The sequence below is a fragment of the Miscanthus floridulus genome, chromosome 8 (assembly GCF_019320115.1).
Source record: "Miscanthus floridulus cultivar M001 chromosome 8, ASM1932011v1, whole genome shotgun sequence".
Taxonomy (NCBI): domain Eukaryota; kingdom Viridiplantae; phylum Streptophyta; class Magnoliopsida; order Poales; family Poaceae; genus Miscanthus; species Miscanthus floridulus.
In genome coordinates, this window is record NC_089587.1 from 2767743 (window position 1) to 2788181 (window position 20439).

The window sequence follows — 20439 nt, forward strand, 5'->3', positions numbered from 1 at the left end:
TGCCGTGCCATAGTCGGTGGCGCGACAGGACCTGCCACGTCAGCGGCCCCCCCGGCCGACCCACGCCACGTCAGTCCTGTGCCGCGCCACTATGCATGACGCGGCACAGGCATTTGGTCGCGTCAGGGTAATAGGCGCGGCAAAAAATGTTAGTTAAAAAAAACGATAGGGTTAGATTTAAAATTATATTAAAAAATGGTTAAAATTAAAAAAAAAATTCCCCTCTATCTAGGCAGGCTCTTGCTAGCGTAGGAGCAGGGACTTCGGCCGGTCCCTCTATGCATTATTGTACCTCCTGGCTCCTACTAGGTAGATGTAGATGTAGCTGCCCCGGCCCCATGCATGCTGAGTCGGCAACAAGGACGAAATGAATTTCTTCCAAACACATGCATGCATTTGGCCGCATGACGATGTATCTCGATCCATCTCCCTCGTCTGGTCATCCCATTGTTGCACTGCAATGCTTGACTTAGCTTCTCTCTCCATCTACTGGCTTCTAATTAATTTTGGGCTTTGGTTGGAGCAATAAAATAGGGGAGAATTCCTTGTGCGTCATAAAAAAAATCGTAATACTTTATGTGTCTCTAAAAAAGTTCAGTGGTCTTCAGCGTCACTGCTCTGACTTTTTACTGCCCTCTATGGCACTGCCGTCAGTTTGGACTCTAACGCCATCAAACTGCAGGTGTGAAAAGTCGAAAATACCCTTAAGTCTAAATATATCATTAATTTTTTTAGTATATTAACGACTTTAAATGAAAAAAACTCAAAACTAGAAATTTGTAGATCTCGTCGAAATCTATAATTTTTATATAAAAATTATCTTCATTTAATTCTGTAAAAAATATATGATTTTTCTAAGATATATTAATCATATCAAATCATATTTTTCACAACGACGAATCCGAATGTTCTGGAGCACAATTGAACATGCATGCATGTTAGCGTATTCTTGTACGCACGCGTTTCAAATACTAGGGAACATGAGCGCGTATATACTAGCGTGGCTGTCGACTGTCGTGTACGAGCAGGTTCGTATATGCATATGGAAAGGGTGATGGGATCGAATAACACGGACCGGGCCCCAGGAGACAGACAGATGGAGAAATAATTAGTCCAATGGGGCGGTGGCATGTGCTGGACAGCATCACAGCTGGAGGTGGTGGATCTTTGCTAAAAAAAAGAGCTGGAGGTGGATCGGATCGGATGCCGAATACATCACCAGGCCCGGAACCGATCCGACCCATCAGAGGTGAGGAGAGGAAGAAGGAGAGAGCGGCATGAGAGGAGAGCGGAGGCACCGATCCAACCAACTATAAATAGGATAGGTCCCCAATGCCTGCTCTCCCTCCCACCCTCCCTCATCGCCGCCGTCGTAACCGTAGCACAACTCGGCCGGCGGCCTCCTTCCGATCCTCTTCCGTCGGCAATGCAGACCCGGGACACGATGGCGCCGCTCCCCTACTCGTACACGCCGCTGCCGGCCGCCGACGCCGCGTCCGCCGAGGTCACCGGCAGCGGCGGCAGGAGCAGGCGTAGGCCCCTCTGCGCCGCGGCGCTCGTCCTCTCCGCCTCGCTGCTCCTCGCCGTGGCCGCGCTCGCCGGCGTCGCCGTCGTCCCCCGCCCAACGACCGCGGTGGGAGAGACGGCCGGCGTCAGCGTCGGGATGCCAGCGACGACCTCGTCGACGAGGAGCCGCAGCAGCAGCAGGGGCCCCGACGCCGGCGTGTCGGAGAAGACGTCCGGCGCGTGGAGCGGCGTCGTCGACGATGGCGGCAGGCTCCGTGCTGACGGCGGCGGGAACGCGTTCCCGTGGAGCAATGCGATGCTGCAGTGGCAGCGCACGGGATTCCACTTCCAGCCGCAGAAGAACTGGATGAACGACCCCAATGGTACGTGTGTGTGTGCCCGCATTATTTATTCATTCATTTTGATTTCTGTTCAAATCCATGCAGATTAGTACAAATCATCACCGCTGCATTTGCATTGCATCCAACTGAACATTTTGTGAGATTAGATCGATTTAAACTCCATCGATCGAACTCAATCAAGTCAAAAACAGTCCTTCATTTCCCTTCACGTGCTGATCCAACGAGGCACTAGGACCCACATGCACGCACTCCCTTTTTTTTTTTTTGCTCATCCACATACAAATTCTGGATACCCGGGATTCCATGCAATGCAACCACCAAAACCGACCGTTGTTTATTGCGCTTTTCTTTTTCCCTTCTCGTGCGTGCGTGGGCCCTTAGCGGGGGCCTACCACGCACACCACGTGTGCTGCTGTGTTGTCTGGTCCAAGTCGTCGTCGTTGGGCTTGGGCCACCCATTTCGTAACATTATATTATATTATATTATAGAGTAAAAACTATGTTCATTCTTCGAATAGTAAAATTCGATCAAAAATCTATGAACACATACATATATATTGATTTTCATGTTTGCTTGATTAATTATGCAGCTGTGAATTTTACCTGATCTGATGGCATGCAACCGAAATTACGCAGGGCCGGTGTACTATTTTAGTATGTTTGATTGATTATTAATCATCCAGCTTTCACCCCGTTCGCTTGATCGTTTCTGTGGCTTATAAGCCGACTGATGCTGTTTTGTTGTGAGAGAAAAACACGGTATCATGACTAATAAGTATGGCTGATCCGATCGATGCGTGTTAAGCTATCTTAACCTGATCTGATAACTGATGGCATTTGCAGGGCCGGTGTACTACAAGGGCTGGTACCACCTGTTCTACCAGTACAACCCAGACGGCGCCATCTGGGGCAACAAGATCGCGTGGGGCCACGCCGTCTCCCGCGACCTGATCCACTGGCGGCACCTCCCGCTAGCCATGGTGCCCGACCGGTGGTACGACACCAACGGCGTGTGGACGGGGTCGGCCACCACGCTCCCCGACGGCCGCCTCGCCATGCTCTACACGGGCTCCACCAACGCCTCGGTGCAGGTGCAGTGCCTGGCCGTCCCCGCCGACGACGCCGACCCGCTGCTCACCAGCTGGATCAAGTACGAGGGCAACCCGGTGCTGTACCCGCCGCCGGGGATCGGGCCCAAGGACTTCCGCGACCCCACCACGGCGTGGTTCGACCCGTCGGACGGCACCTGGCGCATCGTCATCGGCTCCAAGGACGACGCCGAGGGCGACCACGCCGGCGTCGCCGTGGTGTACCGCACCAAGGACTTCGTGCACTTCGAACTCCTCCCGGGCCGCCTCCACCGCGTCGCGGGCACCGGCATGTGGGAGTGCATCGACTTCTACCCCGTCGCCACCCGAGGCAAGGCGTCCGGGAACGGCGTCGACATGTCCGACGCCTTCGGCAAGAACGGCGCCATCGTCGGGGACGTGGTGCACGTCATGAAGGCGAGCATGGACGACGACCGCCATGACTACTACGCGCTCGGGAGGTATGACGCGGCCGCCAACGCGTGGACGCCGCTCGACGCCGAGAAGGACGTCGGCATCGGGCTCCGCTACGACTGGGGCAAGTTCTACGCGTCCAAGACGTTCTACGACCCGGCCAAGCGCCGCCGCGTGCTCTGGGGGTGGGTCGGCGAGACCGACTCGGAGCGCGCTGACGTCTCCAAGGGATGGGCGTCGCTGCAGGTACCACCTTGCCATCGTTTTCTCCTGTATTTCTTTCTTCTTCTTCTTTTCTATTCATTTCTTGTGCACTTTTGGCCTGGCCTGGGATCCACAGAGGAGACACGTAGGAATGCAAAATTATTTCGAAGATAGGAAATCTTGTGGTCTCTTGGGTTACACCGTGTCACCATCATGCATCTCCCGCCCATGCTTTGCTGGGCCAACCGTTTCTTGCGTCCATCTTCAAACAATAACATTAGAGACAGTGGGCTACCTACCTACCTGTTGCTGTTGGTACTGCTATATTGGAGTAGACTAGTGGTTGATATTCATGTGCGACCATGTGCTGTGGTCGCCTTGCAGCACTGGCATTACCCAACTAGTTAGTTATGTTAGGCTGGGATCATTGAATATATTTTGTATACAGGAAAAAGAGCTGCCTTGTTTTATTTTATAAACAAGAAAAAGGGCGGCCTTGTCTGCTTGTAGATCGCTATGGATTGAATAATTCAGCAGCATAATGCTGCCAATCAATAGGTGAACGAACGATATACCCCACACCCAGCTAGCTCATGGACACCTATCTAGCAATCTTGATTATGCATGCATTTGTATTCTAGTGTATAGTTATACGTTGAGTCTCATTAATACCAATAATACAAACTCAAACAAGTACCAGTAGATTAGATATTAATAATTGTTTAACAACATACGACGTGTGTAGTAATACTAATCTTGTTGGTTGATTGATGTGAACGAGCGCAGGGTATCCCCCGGACGGTGCTGCTGGACACCAAGACGGGCAGCAACCTGCTGCAGTGGCCCGTGGAGGAAGTGGAGACGCTGCGCACCAACTCCACCGACCTCAGCGGCATCACCATCGACTACGGCTCCGCGTTCCCACTCAACCTCCGGCGCGCCACGCAGCTGGACATCGAGGCGGAGTTCGAGCTGGACCGCCGCGCCGTCATGTCGCTGAACGAGGCCGACGTGGGGTACAACTGCAGCACGAGCGGTGGCGCCGCGGCGCGCGGCGCGCTGGGCCCCTTCGGCCTGCTCGTCCTCGCCGACAAGCACCTCCACGAGCAGACGGCCGTCTACTTCTACGTGGCCAAGGGCCTGGACGGCTCGCTCACCACGCACTTCTGCCAGGACGAGTCCCGCTCCTCCAGCGCCAACGACATCGTCAAGCGCGTCGTCGGCAGCGCCGTCCCCGTGCTGGAGGACGAGACCACGCTCTCGCTCCGCGTGCTCGTCGACCACTCCATCGTCGAGAGCTTCGCGCAGGGCGGAAGGTCCACCGCCACCTCGCGCGTCTACCCCACCGAGGCCATCTACGCCAACGCCGGCGTGTTTCTGTTCAACAATGCCACCGCCGCGCGCGTCACGGCCAAGAAGCTCGTCGTCCACGAGATGGACTCATCCTACAACCACGACTACATGGTCACGGACATCTGACGATGCCGCGGCTGATGATCCGTCGTCCATCCAACCCACCACTGCACCCAATTTTTTGAACACATACATAGCAAAGCATCTTCTTGTACCTATCAATTCCCTTCTTTCCTTGCTTGCCTCTCAAATTTTGTTATTTCCCTGCCATATTTTTTGCTTTTTTTTTCTTCTTCTTCTTTCTTCTGATTGCTACTATTCCTGGCTATTTATCGCTCGTCGAGGCCTAGCTTCCAGTTGTACTAGTAGGTATCCAGTGGAAGACGCCACGTCGATGCAAGGCAAGGCTACATATGTAATAATGTAGCCTGTAGTTGTACATGTATGATGGTGTACCACCACCAATGAGTTATAAATATAAATGTTTTTAGCTCCAAATTTCCAGTGCCTCAAGATTACCAACACATGGTAACATGCATTCTGCTGCTCATGGACAGCTGTTTCAGAGAGTGGAGAATGATGGTTTCAGACTGGAGAATGATGAATGAAGGTAATGCAGAGAGATTCTGCAAAGACTGCATCCAATGTATATGCTGGTTTGATCCAGCACTAGTGACAAATACTGATCTGACCTGAACATGCCATGATGCTCTGTGCTGGCTCCATCTTGTCTTGAGAGTTGTTTGATTGATGCCGTCCTCACCTAGCAGACTGCATCCTCTTTTTTTTTTTCAACAAAACAAAAAAAAAACCCTTCAGGGACCCCAATCCAACCTAGGTGCACATGCCAGTGAACACGAAACTACACACAATCCATCATTCAGCTTCCTATCTCCCTATAGAAAAACTAGAATTCTCATTCAGCAACGGTCCATTTCCCAAATTTCCAGTCATGGACATTGTAGGCAATTCTAAATTTAGTTGCTATTATCTTTCAATCTTCAGAGTACTTGGTTCATGCATTTGAGTTTTCATAGCCAACCTGCACCTATTTAACTCTGAATCCCAATTCCCACCATGCATGACATGGGTTTCACAGTTTATGGCATGTACCCCCTGTTCTAAAATTTCGCAGATTTGGATAATAAGTAGCTAGAAATTAACAAAATAAAATTACTAGCAGAAAATGAATAGCATACAGCCAGAGACACCCTCTGTGGCTCAGTGATAAAGTGATGAAACTGTACTCTGAGAGTAATAATGTACTCCATTAGAAGGTAGTTGCGGGTGAATCGCATGTACAATTGGGCTGGTGTCACCAGCAGGCCGCAAGTGTGCAAGTCCAGCCTTTGGGCTTCACCAAGTCACAATTCAACCCCCGCAGGCCCATCTCTGCGACAACCCAACCCAACCCACGTCGTCTCTGTCGCTGGGTGCTCTCGCGGCTCGGTTCGCCCCCTTCTCTGTTCTTTCTCCCAAGTCCCAGTCCCAACGCACAAAGGCGAAACCCTAGCTAGCGAGCTTACGACGGGCGACAACCGAGGCGAGTCTCTAAGTCGCCATCAAGGAGGTAGGGAGTCTAGGAGAGCCGGGTTTCAGGTTGCTGTTGCTTGCCTCCCCTTCCCTAGCTAATGAAATTCCTCATCCATTGCTTCTCTACTTCAGTTGAAATATACTTGTGGTTTCTCTTAATCATCCTAATCCTCAGTTATATTTACAATTATTTATGCCACATGTTGCACTACAATTTAATTACAAATTGAAGTGGACAACAAGACACTACCATATCTGTAATGTAATACTCCAACCCGGTCAACCTCCTGTACAATGAGCAACAATACTGACTAGGAACTGGCTGGGAGCGTACCAATTGACCAAATTGATTCAAACAATTGGGATGTCTTGCCGCCTAAAGAGCATACTCTGTATTTTCATGGGTCCATACCAAATAAAAGGCTATAATTATCCACAGAGAATGAATGATATACAAACACAGTAGGCTCAAAGTTCTTTTGTGTCGCTTGTCGCTTCATGTTTTATCTAGTCTGTTATACAACTATTAAGCACCGCATGTTTTTGTAGGTATTTGATCCGGCGCTATTGGTTTAGCTTTGGAACCTAGTTTTTTTTTAACCTATAATTGTTGCTCCTACTCGTATTGATACACCGGCTTCGCCGCTGTAGATTTGATTCTCCTGTGTGCAAGTTAGGTGGAGCGAGCGCATTCGCAAGGAAAATCAGAGACCAATGAAATTACAACAGCAAGAATCAGCAGCGGAACAACAGCAAGGGGGAGAGGAACAGCTCCCCGAAGATCTCCTCCACCACTTTGAGCAAATCCTCCATGATGACCCCCTCATGTATGCCTCTTTTTTTCCTCATCCATTTGTTTATTCCAGTTCAAGTTCCCAAACCAGAGTTTGTTAATTTCTTCCCATAAAAAATATATTCTATTCACAGCAATGAGGTGGGGTTCTTGCACCCGACACAATTTTACTCACTAGATTGCCCCCAAGATGGCGACTCCGCCTCCCAACCTCCAGAGTTCCATCACACAAGATGCTTCTGGTGCCGAGACCACAAGCTGGCCATCTCTGCTGAGATCCTCCCCAAGCTTTACCATGCTGCCCGCGATGCCTACTGCAACGCAAGAGATGCCCCACTATCGCCCACTCATCTCTTGAGGCACACCAAGGCACTACTCATACTTTGCCCTGACCTACTCACCGCATGGAACTCCAGGTATGCAATGCTGTCAGCCTGTCACTCAATGTGTGCTTGGTTGCATTTCTCACCTTTCCTTCAATTGAGTACTGCAAGCTCCATGCACCGGAGGGAAGGAAATTGGATTCCACATGCTTTTCTTGTGGTCCTGCAGGAAGATGGTGCTATCAGCGGAGTATGATTTCACAAAGCTCAAGGATGAGCTGCAATTGTGTGCCTTGATCCTTTCCTACTCTCCAAAGAACGAGAGCACATGGAGCCATAGGTACGCCCCATCTTGCACTTCTGAAGCCAGCTTTCTTGTTGACCTCTTTCTTTCAGACAATTCCTATGTATTTGGAGCTGATTTTGATATAATAAAACAAAACTGCATAGAGTTTAAAATAACTGTCTGCCACAGGAGATGGGTGATAAAACAAGTTGCTGAGCAACATCAAGATATGTTGGAGCTTATAGGGAATGAATCCATACTGGTCAAAGAGATAGCAGAGGTTATAACTCATGAATACTTGCTTATTCAAGCCGCTAACAGTGTCAATTTGACTGAGCTCGCCATATTATAAGTTACAATGTTCCATGTTGTCTATGTAACTGGTAATTAAACTTATACACAAGTACAGGTACAGATAGTACGCACAAAGATAATTTTATGCCTTCTACAGAAATCGAAAATGAACTATCGCGCATGGAGGCATCGATGTTGGCTTATTCCTTACATGACAAGGAAACAAGTGAGGATAAACAATTCTTCGAACTCTTTGAAAATTCTTTCTCTGTGATTCTTAATCTTGTAACCGGACTTCCTAGCTACAGAATATCTGCTTGTCAGTTACCAATACTCTGTTTTCTGAAGGTGCTGGATGAACTGAAGGAGTCAACAAGATGGAGTGAGCTACATGTTGCTGACAACTGCTGCTTCCACTATCGAAGAGTTAGTAGATTCCCTGTGGTTGTAATTAGTACTGTATAATACTTGAAGCAAAGAATTATTTATTACTTGACAATTTTCATATTGACCAGTAGCATCTTTTAAGAGCTGCACAATATGTCTGCAAACCAATTTGCAGAGCTTTTGAATTCACACCCTGCTTTAGACTTCATGTTATTTTTGGACTTCGGTTCGTTGAAATTCCTAAAGACAGTATAGCACATGTATCCTGTTTGCTAACCAATCTGATTGACCACACATGTACTTACCTGCCTTGTTGCATCCTTGCAGTCCCTGCTGCTTGCACTACTAGACAACCGCCTCCGGAATGGAGAGGATTCCCTTAGTTGGGAGTCAGAAATTTGCCTGCTATGGAAGGTATGGTGTATTCGTTTAAAAGCTAGTTACTTTTCGCTACAGTTATTTGAAATCACTTCAGGCATCATATCCTCTCTTTCCATTATGAATGTGATACAAAACAGATAACAAAGGATCCATGTGCATATCATTGTGTTTTACAACATTGCTTTTCTTTAGGCAATGGTTAATTGATACCAACCCATCTCGGTGCTGCAAAGTTGATTGTATATGACCTGACAGGAGGAGCTTAGGTGGGATGAGATGCTGATTAGACGCTACCAAGGGAGAGAGGTTTGAAAATTAGCCTGCTGTTGTTCTCCCACTTGTGATTCTTGTTGGTCGAGTGTGTGTTTGTTTATACTAGCTGCGGTGGTGTATTGCTGCAGTCGTTATGGAACCATCGTCGGTTTCTTTCACACTGGTGGATACAGCACTTGCTCACTGTTGAAGAAAACTGGCCCTCAACGAGATCCCAGATGGATATGTTTGTCATCCAGGAGATACAACTGCTGTCAGAGTGCCTGCATGACCCTGTGGATGAGTTTGGGGAGTCACGTGTCCAAGCAGAGCTTTCAGCACTCTACATTCTGTGGATAACAAAGGCAATCAGCAGCTGGTTTTACCCAACTTTCTTGCTTAGTATCGTGCATTTGCTAGCATAGATTCTTGCCCTCTCAGGGGTTTAGTTTTAACAGGGAAGTTGCTGCGTGTTTTGTTGGATGCAGCAAGTCCCAGCTGTGAAAGGAAAGCTAGAAGAGAGGCTGCATTCCGTTTCCATGGGGAAGCTGAAGGACGTGCTGGCAGGAGCCTGCAGGCCGGAGAAGAGGTTTTGGATGAATTTGCTCGGCCTGGCTGATCAATCCAAGTGATATACATGGTCTTTCATGTTGAGTTTGAGCCTTCGCGTTGCCAATGAATCAATGATCAACACGGGTGGATGCCTCCGTTGCGCGTGCCCTGAGGGACCAGGCGGAGGGGAGGGTGGACCGAAAATGACATGGATGGATTGGGCCATCGGATCCAGCATATGTTCTAGCGCGCACACACCGCACCCTGACTGAATCAACCAGACACCGATCGATCGAGTGGTACTGCAGCTGATGATGACAATAATAATATAATAACAACAATGCTGATAGTTATTGTCATCTGCATGTTTCACTCAGAATAGACTTTATATTTATATACTTGCATGTGTTTTCTTGAACTGCAGTTATTTTGGACAGCGAGTATTTCCTCGGTTTCAAAATGCTGAGTTGTTTTGGTTTTGTTCTAAGTCAAGTTTCTTTAGTTTTGATCAAATTTATAGAAAAATTATATAAACATATATAATATTAAATTAGGTTCATGAGATGCACCATGTAATATATGTCGACAGCATATATAATTGTTTAACATTATGGATATTGATATATTTTTCTATAAGTGTAGTTAAATTGAACAAGTTTGATATAGTACAGACTAAAACAAACTTAGAATCTGAAACGACGTGGTAAATTTCAAGCAAGCACTCGTGTAGTCGTGTCTGTCATTCAATCCGTCCGCATTTTTCGTAGACGAATCAAGATGACGGCAGCTGAACTACCACAGTGACGGTATCGATCATTGATTGTTCTCAATCAATAATATAGCTAATCTCATCAGGCCGTGATGACGCTGAGAATGTAATTAAGCAATCCAACAAAATCGAAGGGATAGAGACGATCCACGCCATGCCGTACAGGCGGTACAGGGACCACACCGTGACCACTGCATCGATTTCAGGCTTTCTAGCTGATAATCTTGAGATGGAACAATTGAAATATGTCTACATAATGTATTTGTTTAATGTTACTATAGAAGTTAATATATTTTTCAAAAAAAAAGAACAAAATTAGAGAAACTTCGTTTAGAAAACGAAAATGACCTTTTCGGAATGGAACAAAATCATATTAAAAAAGTGTTTCGTCCTTATAGTTATTTAATTTATAGCAGCAGACATGATCGTAACAGAATGCACAGCTTCATTCATCTTAGTTGATACATTTTAGAACCAAACTCTTATCATAACTAGATGCATACTATGCTAACTCCAATGAGCATGGATCATGAGTTCTCAGTAAAAACTGCTATGACTCTTATGCTTAGGGGAGTGAAGGATAGACCCATCAGGGGAGAGAGTGAAGAATGGAAGGATAAATTTTCGCTCTTTAATACTTCATCCGTTCTAAATTATAAGGCGTTTCGATTTTCTATATTTATAGCTTTTGCTACACACCTAAATATAAGTTTTGTCGAGATACATAGCTTTTAATTTGGAACGGAGGGAGTATTAGTTGTATAGATATAGATATATTATTTAGTTTCAGGTGTGCAATATACTATCATATTAGCAGTAGCTAGATACTCAATCAAGGTTTGGTTCAATTGATGAACTTTAGTTAGCTTGTTGTGAACTTGTGATCAACATAGACATTTCCAAAATGAAGGAACTTGTCTGCAACACCTACTTCAAGCTGGCCAGGATCAAAGGAGAACACTAACAAGCAGCAAGAGAAACTAACAAGGAGACTAATGCATGGCAACACAGAAGAAACAATTAACAGCGTATATATATATATGATGATTGATTAACACATTATTAATCACACTGCCTCTGCTAGATCTCCTCCGCTGAAAAAATATTTGCAGATGCAAAGAGAAAGAAGCACCGACACCTGCTGCCAAGAACAGCAACAGCGCCGCTAGCTGCTGGCCAAATTGAGCGAGCCTTTTCACGACGACGATGGCCCGGCGGCCTCAGGCTGCGCGACCGCCGCAGGTGATCCGGCGGCAACAGCGGCCGGCGCGCGGCAGGTCGGGCAGGAGGACCGGCCGCCCCCCGCGAGCCAGCGCTCGATGCAGCGCGCGTGGAAGCCGTGGCGGCAGGCCGGCATGACGCGCACGGCGTCCCCGTCCGCGAACTCGGCGAGGCAGATGGCGCACTCCGCCGCGGAGTACACCAGGGCAGGCGGCAGTGGCGGCGGGGGCGCCTCCGCGGCCGGCTTCTCCGGGTCGGAGATGCTGGCGCCGCTGTCCCTCTGCCCGGAGCTGGAGCCGGCGCGACCGCGGCGAGCTCGGCGGCTGCGACCGAGGAGGTAGCGCACGGCGGCGTTGAGCGCCAGGGCGAGCGCCAGCGCGGTCAGCAGGGCGGCCAGGATGACGGCCATGTTGCTGGCGAAGTCGCCGGCGCCGGAGTAGGGCCCCCACCGGTTGGTGGCGATGCTGCTCGTGGCAGCCGCGCCGGGGTCAGGGTGGCTGCTGTTGGGCTCCGACCGGTGGTCGTGCTCGTGCTCGGTCTGCCCCTGAGGCGCCATCGCCATGGCCACCTGCAGGCTACTACTGACCTTGGTGTTGGACTGTTGATGAGGTTGTTCCTTCCTTTTTGACTAGTTACCTCACTCGCGACTCACCATACCAGCAGCAGTAGCCGGTGATCGGTGATGCTGAGAACGTAGTGAACAAACCAACAAAGCGAATCGATAGAGATGATCCATATACACCATTCGTACAGGTGGTACAGCACAAGAAAGAGACCCATGCATGCATGAGCAAGAGGGGCCACCATGCATGACCACCGGTCTAGTACTAGGAGCGCCCACGGCACATCTATCCATTCTAGCTAGCTAGGATTTCTTTCTAGCGTAGGGATGTGGTCCGTGAACCTACGGATAGACTTTATTTTTGGGTGACCCACAGAATAAGATTCTATTTACAAATTTGAGAACTGCTTGCATCCCTAATTGTCGTTGATGATGTTACGAAGACACCATGCACCAAGCTGCATGCCACATCATGGCAATTCCTCTAAAAAAAACTTCCAAAGGAACTCTTAGCATGTGAATGAAACTAGTAGGGTTGTGGCAAGGATGCAGCCGACGAAAAGGTAAAGAATCCTCTTATCTGCTATTGCACGTAACACACTCATAGCTTGGCATGATCATGTAGTTTCTTCTCAACATATTATTCCTAGTGTCCGGTCTGTCATGAAGGGGTAGCCAAAAGAAGAACTTGTGCTTTCCCCTTGCGCAATATTTCCACATCCATGAGAAAAATGGAGAGTTGGGTGTTGTGCCAATAAATTGTTGGTAGACTTTGTTGAAGCTAAACTCCTCATCCCCCCAAATATAAGTTCAGGTGTCTCTTAACTCTCCGTGATCATTTTTCAGATGCTTTCTTTGAATGAGTCCATGTACTTCTGACAGTAGTTCGGAAGCTAAGGTGGATAGAGGAATCCAAAAGTTCCGCTGACTGGTCTTGTTAGAAAATCTTCGAGTGAGAAATGCGGCTTCATGCATGGGGAAATTAAGAAGAGTTGTGGGTAAGCTTGTTTAAGGATGCGGCCACACCAAAGGTCTTCCTAGAAAAGAACAGTTTCACCTTGGGCCAGGGTCACAGGAAGCTATCATTCTAAAAGAATCAATCAGTTTGATTATGCCTCTCCACAGAAACGATCCAAATGGTGTACGTTATACCTTGAGGTGGGTTCCCTTTTCTGTAAAGGCATTTCCATGTTAGCTAGGTGAACCCAAGGGAAGTCGACATGATTATAGAACTTGTGGAGGCATTTGGAGATCAAGGCGGTCTTGTGAGCTCTGAGATTGATAATGCTAGGACTTCTCATTCTTTTGGTCTTGTAGCTTTATTTTATTTGGAATCCTTGTATTACCCCCTCATAGAAGTTTTTTTTTTATTCAAACATCGGGGGGGTCGAGCAAGCTGAGAAATGGTCGGAGGCGTGCTCCGTTAGGTTTGGTACAAGGCCATTGGCGAAACGGGAACAATGAAGCTAGAGAGGGAGCGGTTGCTACATAGAATAGAAAACAAATTGCTCCAACCGTTTGCTATAGCGGTCGAAGTCGAAGCCAGAGCTCTCAGTCTTCCTTGCACGCAATCATCAAGCGAGCCAAGCTTGGTTGTTCCTTCCTAAACACCACGGCGTTTTTGCGTTTCCAAAGATGCCAGCAGCATAGGATCGGAGGATCAGGGTGGAGATCGAACAGAGGTTGGGGAACGTGAGTCGGCCACCTGATCTCCCAGAGATGAGCTGCTGCATCTGGTATTTCGGCAGTGCCCCTAGAACTCCTTCGCAAAGGGGCAGTCGCGCGCGGACAAGTGGGTTTCAGAATCACCACACCGCATACAACGCATGTCTGTCTGTCTTCGTCGACGATGTTTTTCTTGATCAGCTAGGTTAGGTTTGAACTACACTGGAGGCGGTCGTACAGTAGAAGCCAACCAAATAACACATGTGAAGTTTTTACCACGCACACCGTACCATTAAAGAGCACGTACATAAGAAATTCTTGTACTTAGCAAACCTTTACACCACCCTATCCGTTTCTCAAGAAAAGCCTTTTTTTCCCCTTAAAATTTGAAGAGTGAGAGGGCGTTCTAGCTCGTCAAAAGTTTTCTCAGAGTGGAGCTTGAGGGTGACTATTTATTTTTCGCTTTGGTGACAAAACTGTAAGAACCGAAGGGCCTAAGCTCAACGATCCTGTATTGTTCTACTCTTAATAAAATTACGGAGATTGATTATACGGCTGATCATTTGTGCTACTTGTGCAACGCTGGGGCTGTTATGGTTGCTGCATGAACCAACACTAATTAAGAGCATCTCCAAGAGTTCCCTAAATCTCTTACTAATACTTGGTTTTTTTTAGTAAGATGAGAAAAAACTCATCTCCAACCACCCCTAATCCATTCTCCTAATATTTTAGAACTTAGAAAAAGTCACAATGTTCCGCGTAAGTAAAGTTGCGCGTATCTTCTCTCTCCGGCGCGTGTTTGTCGGCAAATCTAAAGGCAGAAGGGCATAGAAAGAATAAAGAATAGGAAATGGTTCCTGATGCGAATGTAAAGAGAGAGAGAATATATAAAAGTGGTTAGGATAATTTAGAAATAGTATAGGATTCCTGATGTAAAATTGTCTTCTTTATTTTAGGAGTGGATTATTAGAAACTTTTGGAGATGGCATTCTTTATTCATTTCGATACCTTTTTAGGATTTGTAAAATTTCTTGTTTTTAGAAAGAAAATATTGGGGTCCTGGCTGCTGGGTGCTGTTTGGTTCGGCGGTGGGAACGGCAACCGTGATGTAATGAGGAGATGGTGTGATCTGTTAGCATGCAACGACTGAAAGAGCAATTTATTTGGATGGCTTTTTATTGCATATTTGCATGCGCGGGGAGTGCGCGGCAACAGATAGCCCGGTGGAGACAGCGGTAACCAAATTGCATTTGCATGGGCCCGTATGGTTCACGGTGTGATCCATTACGGCTCTATCCAACCAAACGCAGACCAAGGAAATCTTTAGCGCTGTGGACTGATCACGGGCACAAAGTTCCGAACAGTTGCTCAAGCTAAGCTGGCGTGCGGCCACAGCCACAATACACATGCCATGCCGCAGCACCCACTCCGGCATCGATTCTTCTGGTGTTACCAAAATTTTATAAAATTTTTCAAAATTTTTCGTCACATCAAATCTTTAGACGTATGCATGAAGCATTAAATATAAATAAAAAATAAAACTAATTACACAGTTTAGACGAAATTCACGAGACGAATCTTTTAAGTCTAATTAGACTATAATTGAACACTAATTGTTAAATAACAACAAAAATATTATAGTATTATTTTCTAAAAAAATTCGTCAACTAAACAAGGCCCTAGTCTAGCAGCTGAAACGGACACCTTACCTGACCTGATTTGACTCGTCAGTTGTCACTCTATCTGCTTATAGACGAGGAGGTTACAAGAGCGGTTACATTACATCGGCCTGCCATGCATGCTTCACAAAATGTCGTGGCAATAGTAACACTGAACAACAGTAATTATTTAGAGGGAAAATTAGTTTCGTAGCACCGAAAGAACGCGAGATCAGAAAAATACCATCAAAAGTTTATCGCACCGTAAAATACTATCAAAAGTGAGTATTTGTTCCGCAATCTAGCACTCTATTACTTTTGCTGTTAATGTCGTTTGTTGACACCGTCTGAGCCTTCGTTTCACTAAAGAATGAGCAGGAACCATGGGAGGACGTGGAGAACAACCTCTAGACTGGATCAACCTGGGCAGGCCTGCAGTGGTAGAGCAAGAACATGCCCATAGGCCTGCTGCTGCTGAACGGTGTGACAAGGGCTGCTCGGGCTGTGGCTTCATGCGGCAGCTAGTCCGTACTCGCCCTGCCGTTGGCAATGAGGATCCTGGAAGTGTTCAGCGGCATCACGCAGGCCTGGCAGACGGCGAGCACCTCGCTGCCGCCGGTGCTGCAGATTGCGCCGGATCCCGGAGCCGGAGATGATGTCGCACTGGCAGCTCTTCTTGCGTGCGCCGGCGCCGGGCATGGTGCTATTGTAGACCAGGCTGCCGGCTGCCGAAGCGCGCGGTCGCCCTTCCCGCAGCATGCGACGGGGTAGTTGCTCTTGAGGATGCCGCACACCACGTCGCGTCAGCCTCGATGGCCAGGAAATCCGTGTTCCTGTACTAGTCCGGCACCCGGCGCCCCAGCAGTCCAGCACTGGATCGACCCGGCCGCTGCCCGAGAGGATGCAGGTGGCGTCGTTGCCGAGCGCCATGGTCAGCATGTCGCCCGACAGCTTGTGCGTCGGTACCTCGGGGACGGCGCCGCCGCCCCAAAAGGCGAAGCCGCCCTCCGCGTCAACGGCGCAGGCGTGGCGGTGGCCGGTGGCGACGTTCTTGAAGGCCGCGGCCGTGGGCGCGAGCGACGGCGCCGAAGCAGCTCATGCTGGTCTTGCCGAGCTTGCTGATGCCGCAGAGGAAGTCGTGGCCCAGTGCGATGCGGGAGAAGTCGAGGGCCTCGAGGCCTTTTGGGAGGTCGAGCCGTTGAGGTGGGGCCGTGGTCGTCTGAGAGGCCGCAAACGTGGCAGCCGCCGGCGTTGAGCGAGCGGGGCGAGGGGCCAGTAGAGGCAGCGGCCGACGGGGCGGGAGCAGTTGGCGGCGAACTCCTCGGAGAAAGACCACCAGCGCATGGCAGCGTGTCCGCCGAGCGGGGCCGTGAGGCCGCATAGGAAGTCAGTCCCGGCTGTGATGGCATGTTGGCAGAGGGGTAGACGAACTGCTCGTCGTCGGGGAGCGAGGTGAAGTGCAGCTTGGAGCCTCGGACTGACTCCAACAAACGACGTTAACGACGAAAGTACCATAGTGCTAGATTACGGAAGGATGTTCATTTTTAACCATATTTTACGATGCGATAAACTTTCGATGATATTTTTCGGATCTCACGTTCTTTAGGTGCCATGAGACCAATTTTCCCTTATTTAGAATAATTAACTGGCAGCTGGACGGCCTGTCCTCCTGACAAAACTAAAATGTATATTTACACATGCGAAAAAGAGAGCAAAATCCGAAGAAGAAGGAAACCATTGCCAATCACCAACCAAACTGTTGGCCAGCCGACAGATTAAGGCGAGCCGGAAGCGTAATTCAGGACGACGACGATGACGCATCTGCAGGCTGCGCGGCGGCTACAACGGCGGTCGGCGCGCGGCATGTCGGGCAGGAGGAGCGGCGGCCCCCCGCGAGCCAGCGCTCGATGCATCGGGCGTGGAATCCGTGGCGGCAGGCCGGCATGACGCGCACGGCGTCCCCGTCTGCGAACTCGGCGAGGCAGATGGCGCACTCGGCCGCGGTGCCCGCCAGCTTGGTGCCCGCCGCGGAGTACACCAGGGCAGGTGGCGGGGGCGGGGCCGCCTCCAGCTCCACGGGCGGCTTCTCCGGGTCCTCCACCGACACGCCGCTGCCGCTGCTGATGCTGTTGCCCGGATGGTCACCAGAGCCGGCGCCGCGGCGGCGGGCGCGGCGGAGCAGGTAGCGCACGGCGGCGTTGAGCGCGAGGCCGAGCGCGAGCGCGGCCAGCAGTGCGGCCAGGATGACGGCCATGTTGCTTGCGAAGTCGCCGGCGCCGGAGTAGGGGCCCCAGCGGTTGGTGGCGATGCTGCTGGCGGCGGCCGCGCCGTGGTGGCTGGTGCTGCTGTTGGTGCTGGGCTCCGACAGCTGGTGGTCGTGGTCCTGGTCAGCCAGCCCCTGCGTCGCCATGGCCATGGTGTCGCTAGCTGAGGGTTGATTGCCTACCAAGCGCGGATAGACTGTGGGAGTGGAACTGACTGAGTGGCCGAGGCCCGAGGCTGTGAAGGAATGAATGGATGTATGGATTAAGGATGGATCTCCCAGGGGCCAAGGCAACAAGCCATGGTATGCCTGAGGTGTACTAGGGCCTGGCTCTGTTCGCTGGCCGAAAAAATGGCCGTTCATGCTCATTTATTATGAGAAAAAATAGTATTATTTTGTTGAAACGGTAGGCGAAGGTGAAACCAACACCATTAGTCCATCACCAACGGATCGAGGGAGCAGACCAGGGCACCACCAGGCAGGTGACTGCTGCATCAGCCTGCAGGAGAGGGTGACGTGGCACGCAGCCTTTTACATGTGGGCTGTTGCAGCTTTCCCCTGATTGTCCGTTCCTTCTCCAGCTGCAAATCCAAGCCTCTCACACTCCTCCCTGCGCTTAGGGATGCAAAAGGATCGCATACGGATGGATAGCAACTATATTAAATTTATTTTCGTATTTCTGTTTAGACTCAGATAACGTCAGCTATGTTGGATATGATACGATTGGATATCGATATTATAGATATGCGATTTGAGTATTTGGATACAGATACGAGATACCGGATGTTGGATATCCGGACTTGATTACAGCCGAACGTCTCTCGTTGCTAACTCTAGCAGCAAATAAAGTCCATCAATCGTACAAGCAAAATAATTCAGGAGATAAACTAATCAGAGATATTTATCCACGTTCATGTAAGGAAAGAAAGAGACTAAAACGCTGACATGTAACTAAAGCAGAGATATTTCTGAAAAAAGGAGCTCTATGCAATATATAAAACTAATCTGTTAGGAGACTCCAAATAGAAACCATGTGCCGCTAATATATTTGGATCAAAGGACTCTCAAAGAAAATTTGGAGGAATAAATTCCAAAAAAAAAAGAAATCAGTTCAAAGTGTTTGGAACGATTGGAATGTTGAGTTCCTTTCTAGAGGAAAAAAATCGTACAAGTGCAAAACATAGGAAATAAAACATCCAGGGAAAGAATTTTTGCTCTCCCCCTTTTACTATATATATGCTTGCTCATGTTCTTGTACTGTTTTCTCTCCATTCCAAACGGCTCAAAGTATCCATTTCTGTGTTTTGAAACTCTATAGATTTTTAATATTCATTTTATCTTCCTTCTGAATATTTGTTTTCATTTCTCTGTTTTATATTTCTTTGTTCAAACAGGCCTACCTACTTGTTTTTTTAGCATCCATCACGCACAAATTGATCAGTTTTGTCGTTCAACTCCTTCGGTGATTACCAATATACCACCTCGATCTCAAGTATCAAAACTGATTACCTGCAAAAAGAAAGTATCAAAATTGATGCATTTTATATATGGCCCAACGCAACTCAATTATTATATAATAATCGGCCTGTTCGCTGGTTGGGGCTGGTGCTGGTTTGGGCTGGCTGGTGCTGGTTTTTTGTGAGAGGAAAACACTGTTGGCTGGTTGGTTTGGGCTGGCTGAAACCAACAAGCGAACAGGCCGAATATGTTGAGGAATCTGTATATAGTAGCAAAACTAAAGGGCGGATCGGATCGGGTCTCGTAGGGAGGGGCCGACATGAAAAGATGACTGCAACAGTTTAGGATCTTATCTCGTCACGCTCATCGATGGCCTACACCATACTACAAGGTACCTTTATTTTATTTTCAGTTTAGGATGGGGTGTCACGGTGGTAGCCCTATCGTAGGCGGGGGTGAGCGTCATGACCAGGGTCGAGGAAGACTCCATTTCAGGTGTAAGGGTTAAAAAACCCGAGTGATGATCGTCCTTAAAACACTCGGTCGTTCCATAGATAGATTAAAAAAAATGTTTATACATTGAAGGCAAAATTTGCTACAGGACAGTGAAAGTGACGTTGTGTCGAGACCGATATTGAAAAAAGTTTAAATAGTTGCTTTTTTTTTTTAAAAAAAGAATATATTAATATCCTAACTTCTGTATCGATCCATGCATATAGCTATTTCTTATTACATACAAGAATAAAACGGTCCAGGGAATTTCAAAAATAAAGTTGAGCCATAGCGAAAACACAAGATTTTTAAAAAAACACACACACACACACAACTAAAAAGCAAGTCTGTTGCTGAATCACCAGCCGTATATCTAGCAAACACCTCCATCGCAATTGTCTCAATAGATCTACATCCCATCTTATTCGAATGGCGATCCTCCTCCTTCTGTAGTATGGACCAGGACCTGGCCCAGTAAGTCCCCCTAAAGATAACCTGCGAATAACATGGTGCTAAGATCTTGTCAAACACAATGTCATTCCGAGTTAACCAAATCGCCCAACATATAGCACTTGCACCCACAAGAATTTGAGATTTCAGTTTCCTATTTATCCCATCCAACC

At 48.3% G+C, this 20439-nt stretch overlaps 4 protein-coding genes across 11 annotated transcripts; 2 read left to right on the forward strand and 2 right to left on the reverse strand.

The window, feature by feature from the left end:
• Nucleotides 1-1331: 1331 nt before the first annotated feature.
• Nucleotides 1332-5425, forward strand: LOC136475511 (sucrose:sucrose 1-fructosyltransferase-like). Its single transcript, XM_066472987.1, has 3 exons — nt 1332-1889; nt 2712-3616; nt 4361-5425. The coding sequence occupies exons 1-3, from the start codon at nt 1427-1429 to the stop codon at nt 5051-5053; spliced, it is 2061 nt and encodes a 686-aa protein (XP_066329084.1). The 5' UTR covers nt 1332-1426; the 3' UTR covers nt 5054-5425.
• A 941-nt stretch (nt 5426-6366) lies between these two features.
• Nucleotides 6367-10709, forward strand: LOC136475512 (uncharacterized). 8 transcript variants are annotated; one of them, XM_066472991.1, is made up of 11 exons: nt 6367-6497; nt 7112-7287; nt 7388-7669; nt 7806-7916; nt 8052-8142; nt 8272-8382; nt 8505-8582; nt 8871-8957; nt 9180-9230; nt 9326-9541; nt 9665-10704. In XM_066472991.1, the coding sequence occupies exons 2-11, from the start codon at nt 7175-7177 to the stop codon at nt 9806-9808; spliced, it is 1284 nt and encodes a 427-aa protein (XP_066329088.1). In that variant the 5' UTR covers nt 6367-6497; nt 7112-7174; the 3' UTR covers nt 9809-10704. The 8 variants fall into 8 exon arrangements, with proteins under 8 accessions (XP_066329088.1, XP_066329086.1, XP_066329091.1 ...); XM_066472989.1 differs by having other exon boundaries at nt 6380-6526; nt 9665-10703; XM_066472992.1 differs by having other exon boundaries at nt 6414-6526; nt 7138-7287.
• A 795-nt stretch (nt 10710-11504) lies between these two features.
• On the reverse strand, nt 11505-12548 carry LOC136470884 (RING-H2 finger protein ATL79-like). The gene has a single exon (XM_066468615.1). The coding sequence runs from the start codon at nt 12278-12280 to the stop codon at nt 11693-11695; it is 588 nt and encodes a 195-aa protein (XP_066324712.1). The 5' UTR covers nt 12281-12548; the 3' UTR covers nt 11505-11692.
• Nucleotides 12549-16218: 3670 nt separating this feature from the next.
• On the reverse strand, nt 16219-18170 carry LOC136470885 (RING-H2 finger protein ATL79-like). Its single transcript, XM_066468616.1, has one exon. It carries the CDS (start codon nt 18017-18019, stop codon nt 17402-17404), a length of 618 nt encoding a protein of 205 aa, XP_066324713.1. The 5' UTR covers nt 18020-18170; the 3' UTR covers nt 16219-17401.
• Nucleotides 18171-20439: the final 2269 nt, after the last annotated feature.

What these genes read in the sequence shown, in the direction of transcription:
- LOC136475511 (XM_066472987.1), top strand. Translation starts at nt 1,427, where the DNA reads ATGCAGACCCGGGACACGATGGCGCCGCTCCCCTACTCGTACACGCCG. An exon ending in CTGGATGAACGACCCCAATG is followed by an intron (nt 1,890 to 2,711) that starts GTACGTGTGTGT and finishes TGGCATTTGCAG; the next exon opens with GGCCGGTGTACTACAAGGGC. An exon ending in AGGGATGGGCGTCGCTGCAG is followed by an intron (nt 3,617 to 4,360) that starts GTACCACCTTGC and finishes GAACGAGCGCAG; the next exon opens with GGTATCCCCCGGACGGTGCT.
- LOC136475512 (XM_066472991.1), top strand. Translation starts at nt 7,175, where the DNA reads ATGAAATTACAACAGCAAGAATCAGCAGCGGAACAACAGCAAGGGGGA. An exon ending in TGGTCAAAGAGATAGCAGAG is followed by an intron (nt 8,143 to 8,271) that starts GTTATAACTCAT and finishes ACACAAGTACAG; the next exon opens with GTACAGATAGTACGCACAAA. An exon ending in CTTACATGACAAGGAAACAA is followed by an intron (nt 8,383 to 8,504) that starts GTGAGGATAAAC and finishes TGTTTTCTGAAG; the next exon opens with GTGCTGGATGAACTGAAGGA.
- LOC136470884 (XM_066468615.1), bottom strand. Translation starts at nt 12,280, where the DNA reads ATGGCGATGGCGCCTCAGGGGCAGACCGAGCACGAGCACGACCACCGG.
- LOC136470885 (XM_066468616.1), bottom strand. Translation starts at nt 18,019, where the DNA reads ATGGCCATGGCGACGCAGGGGCTGGCTGACCAGGACCACGACCACCAG.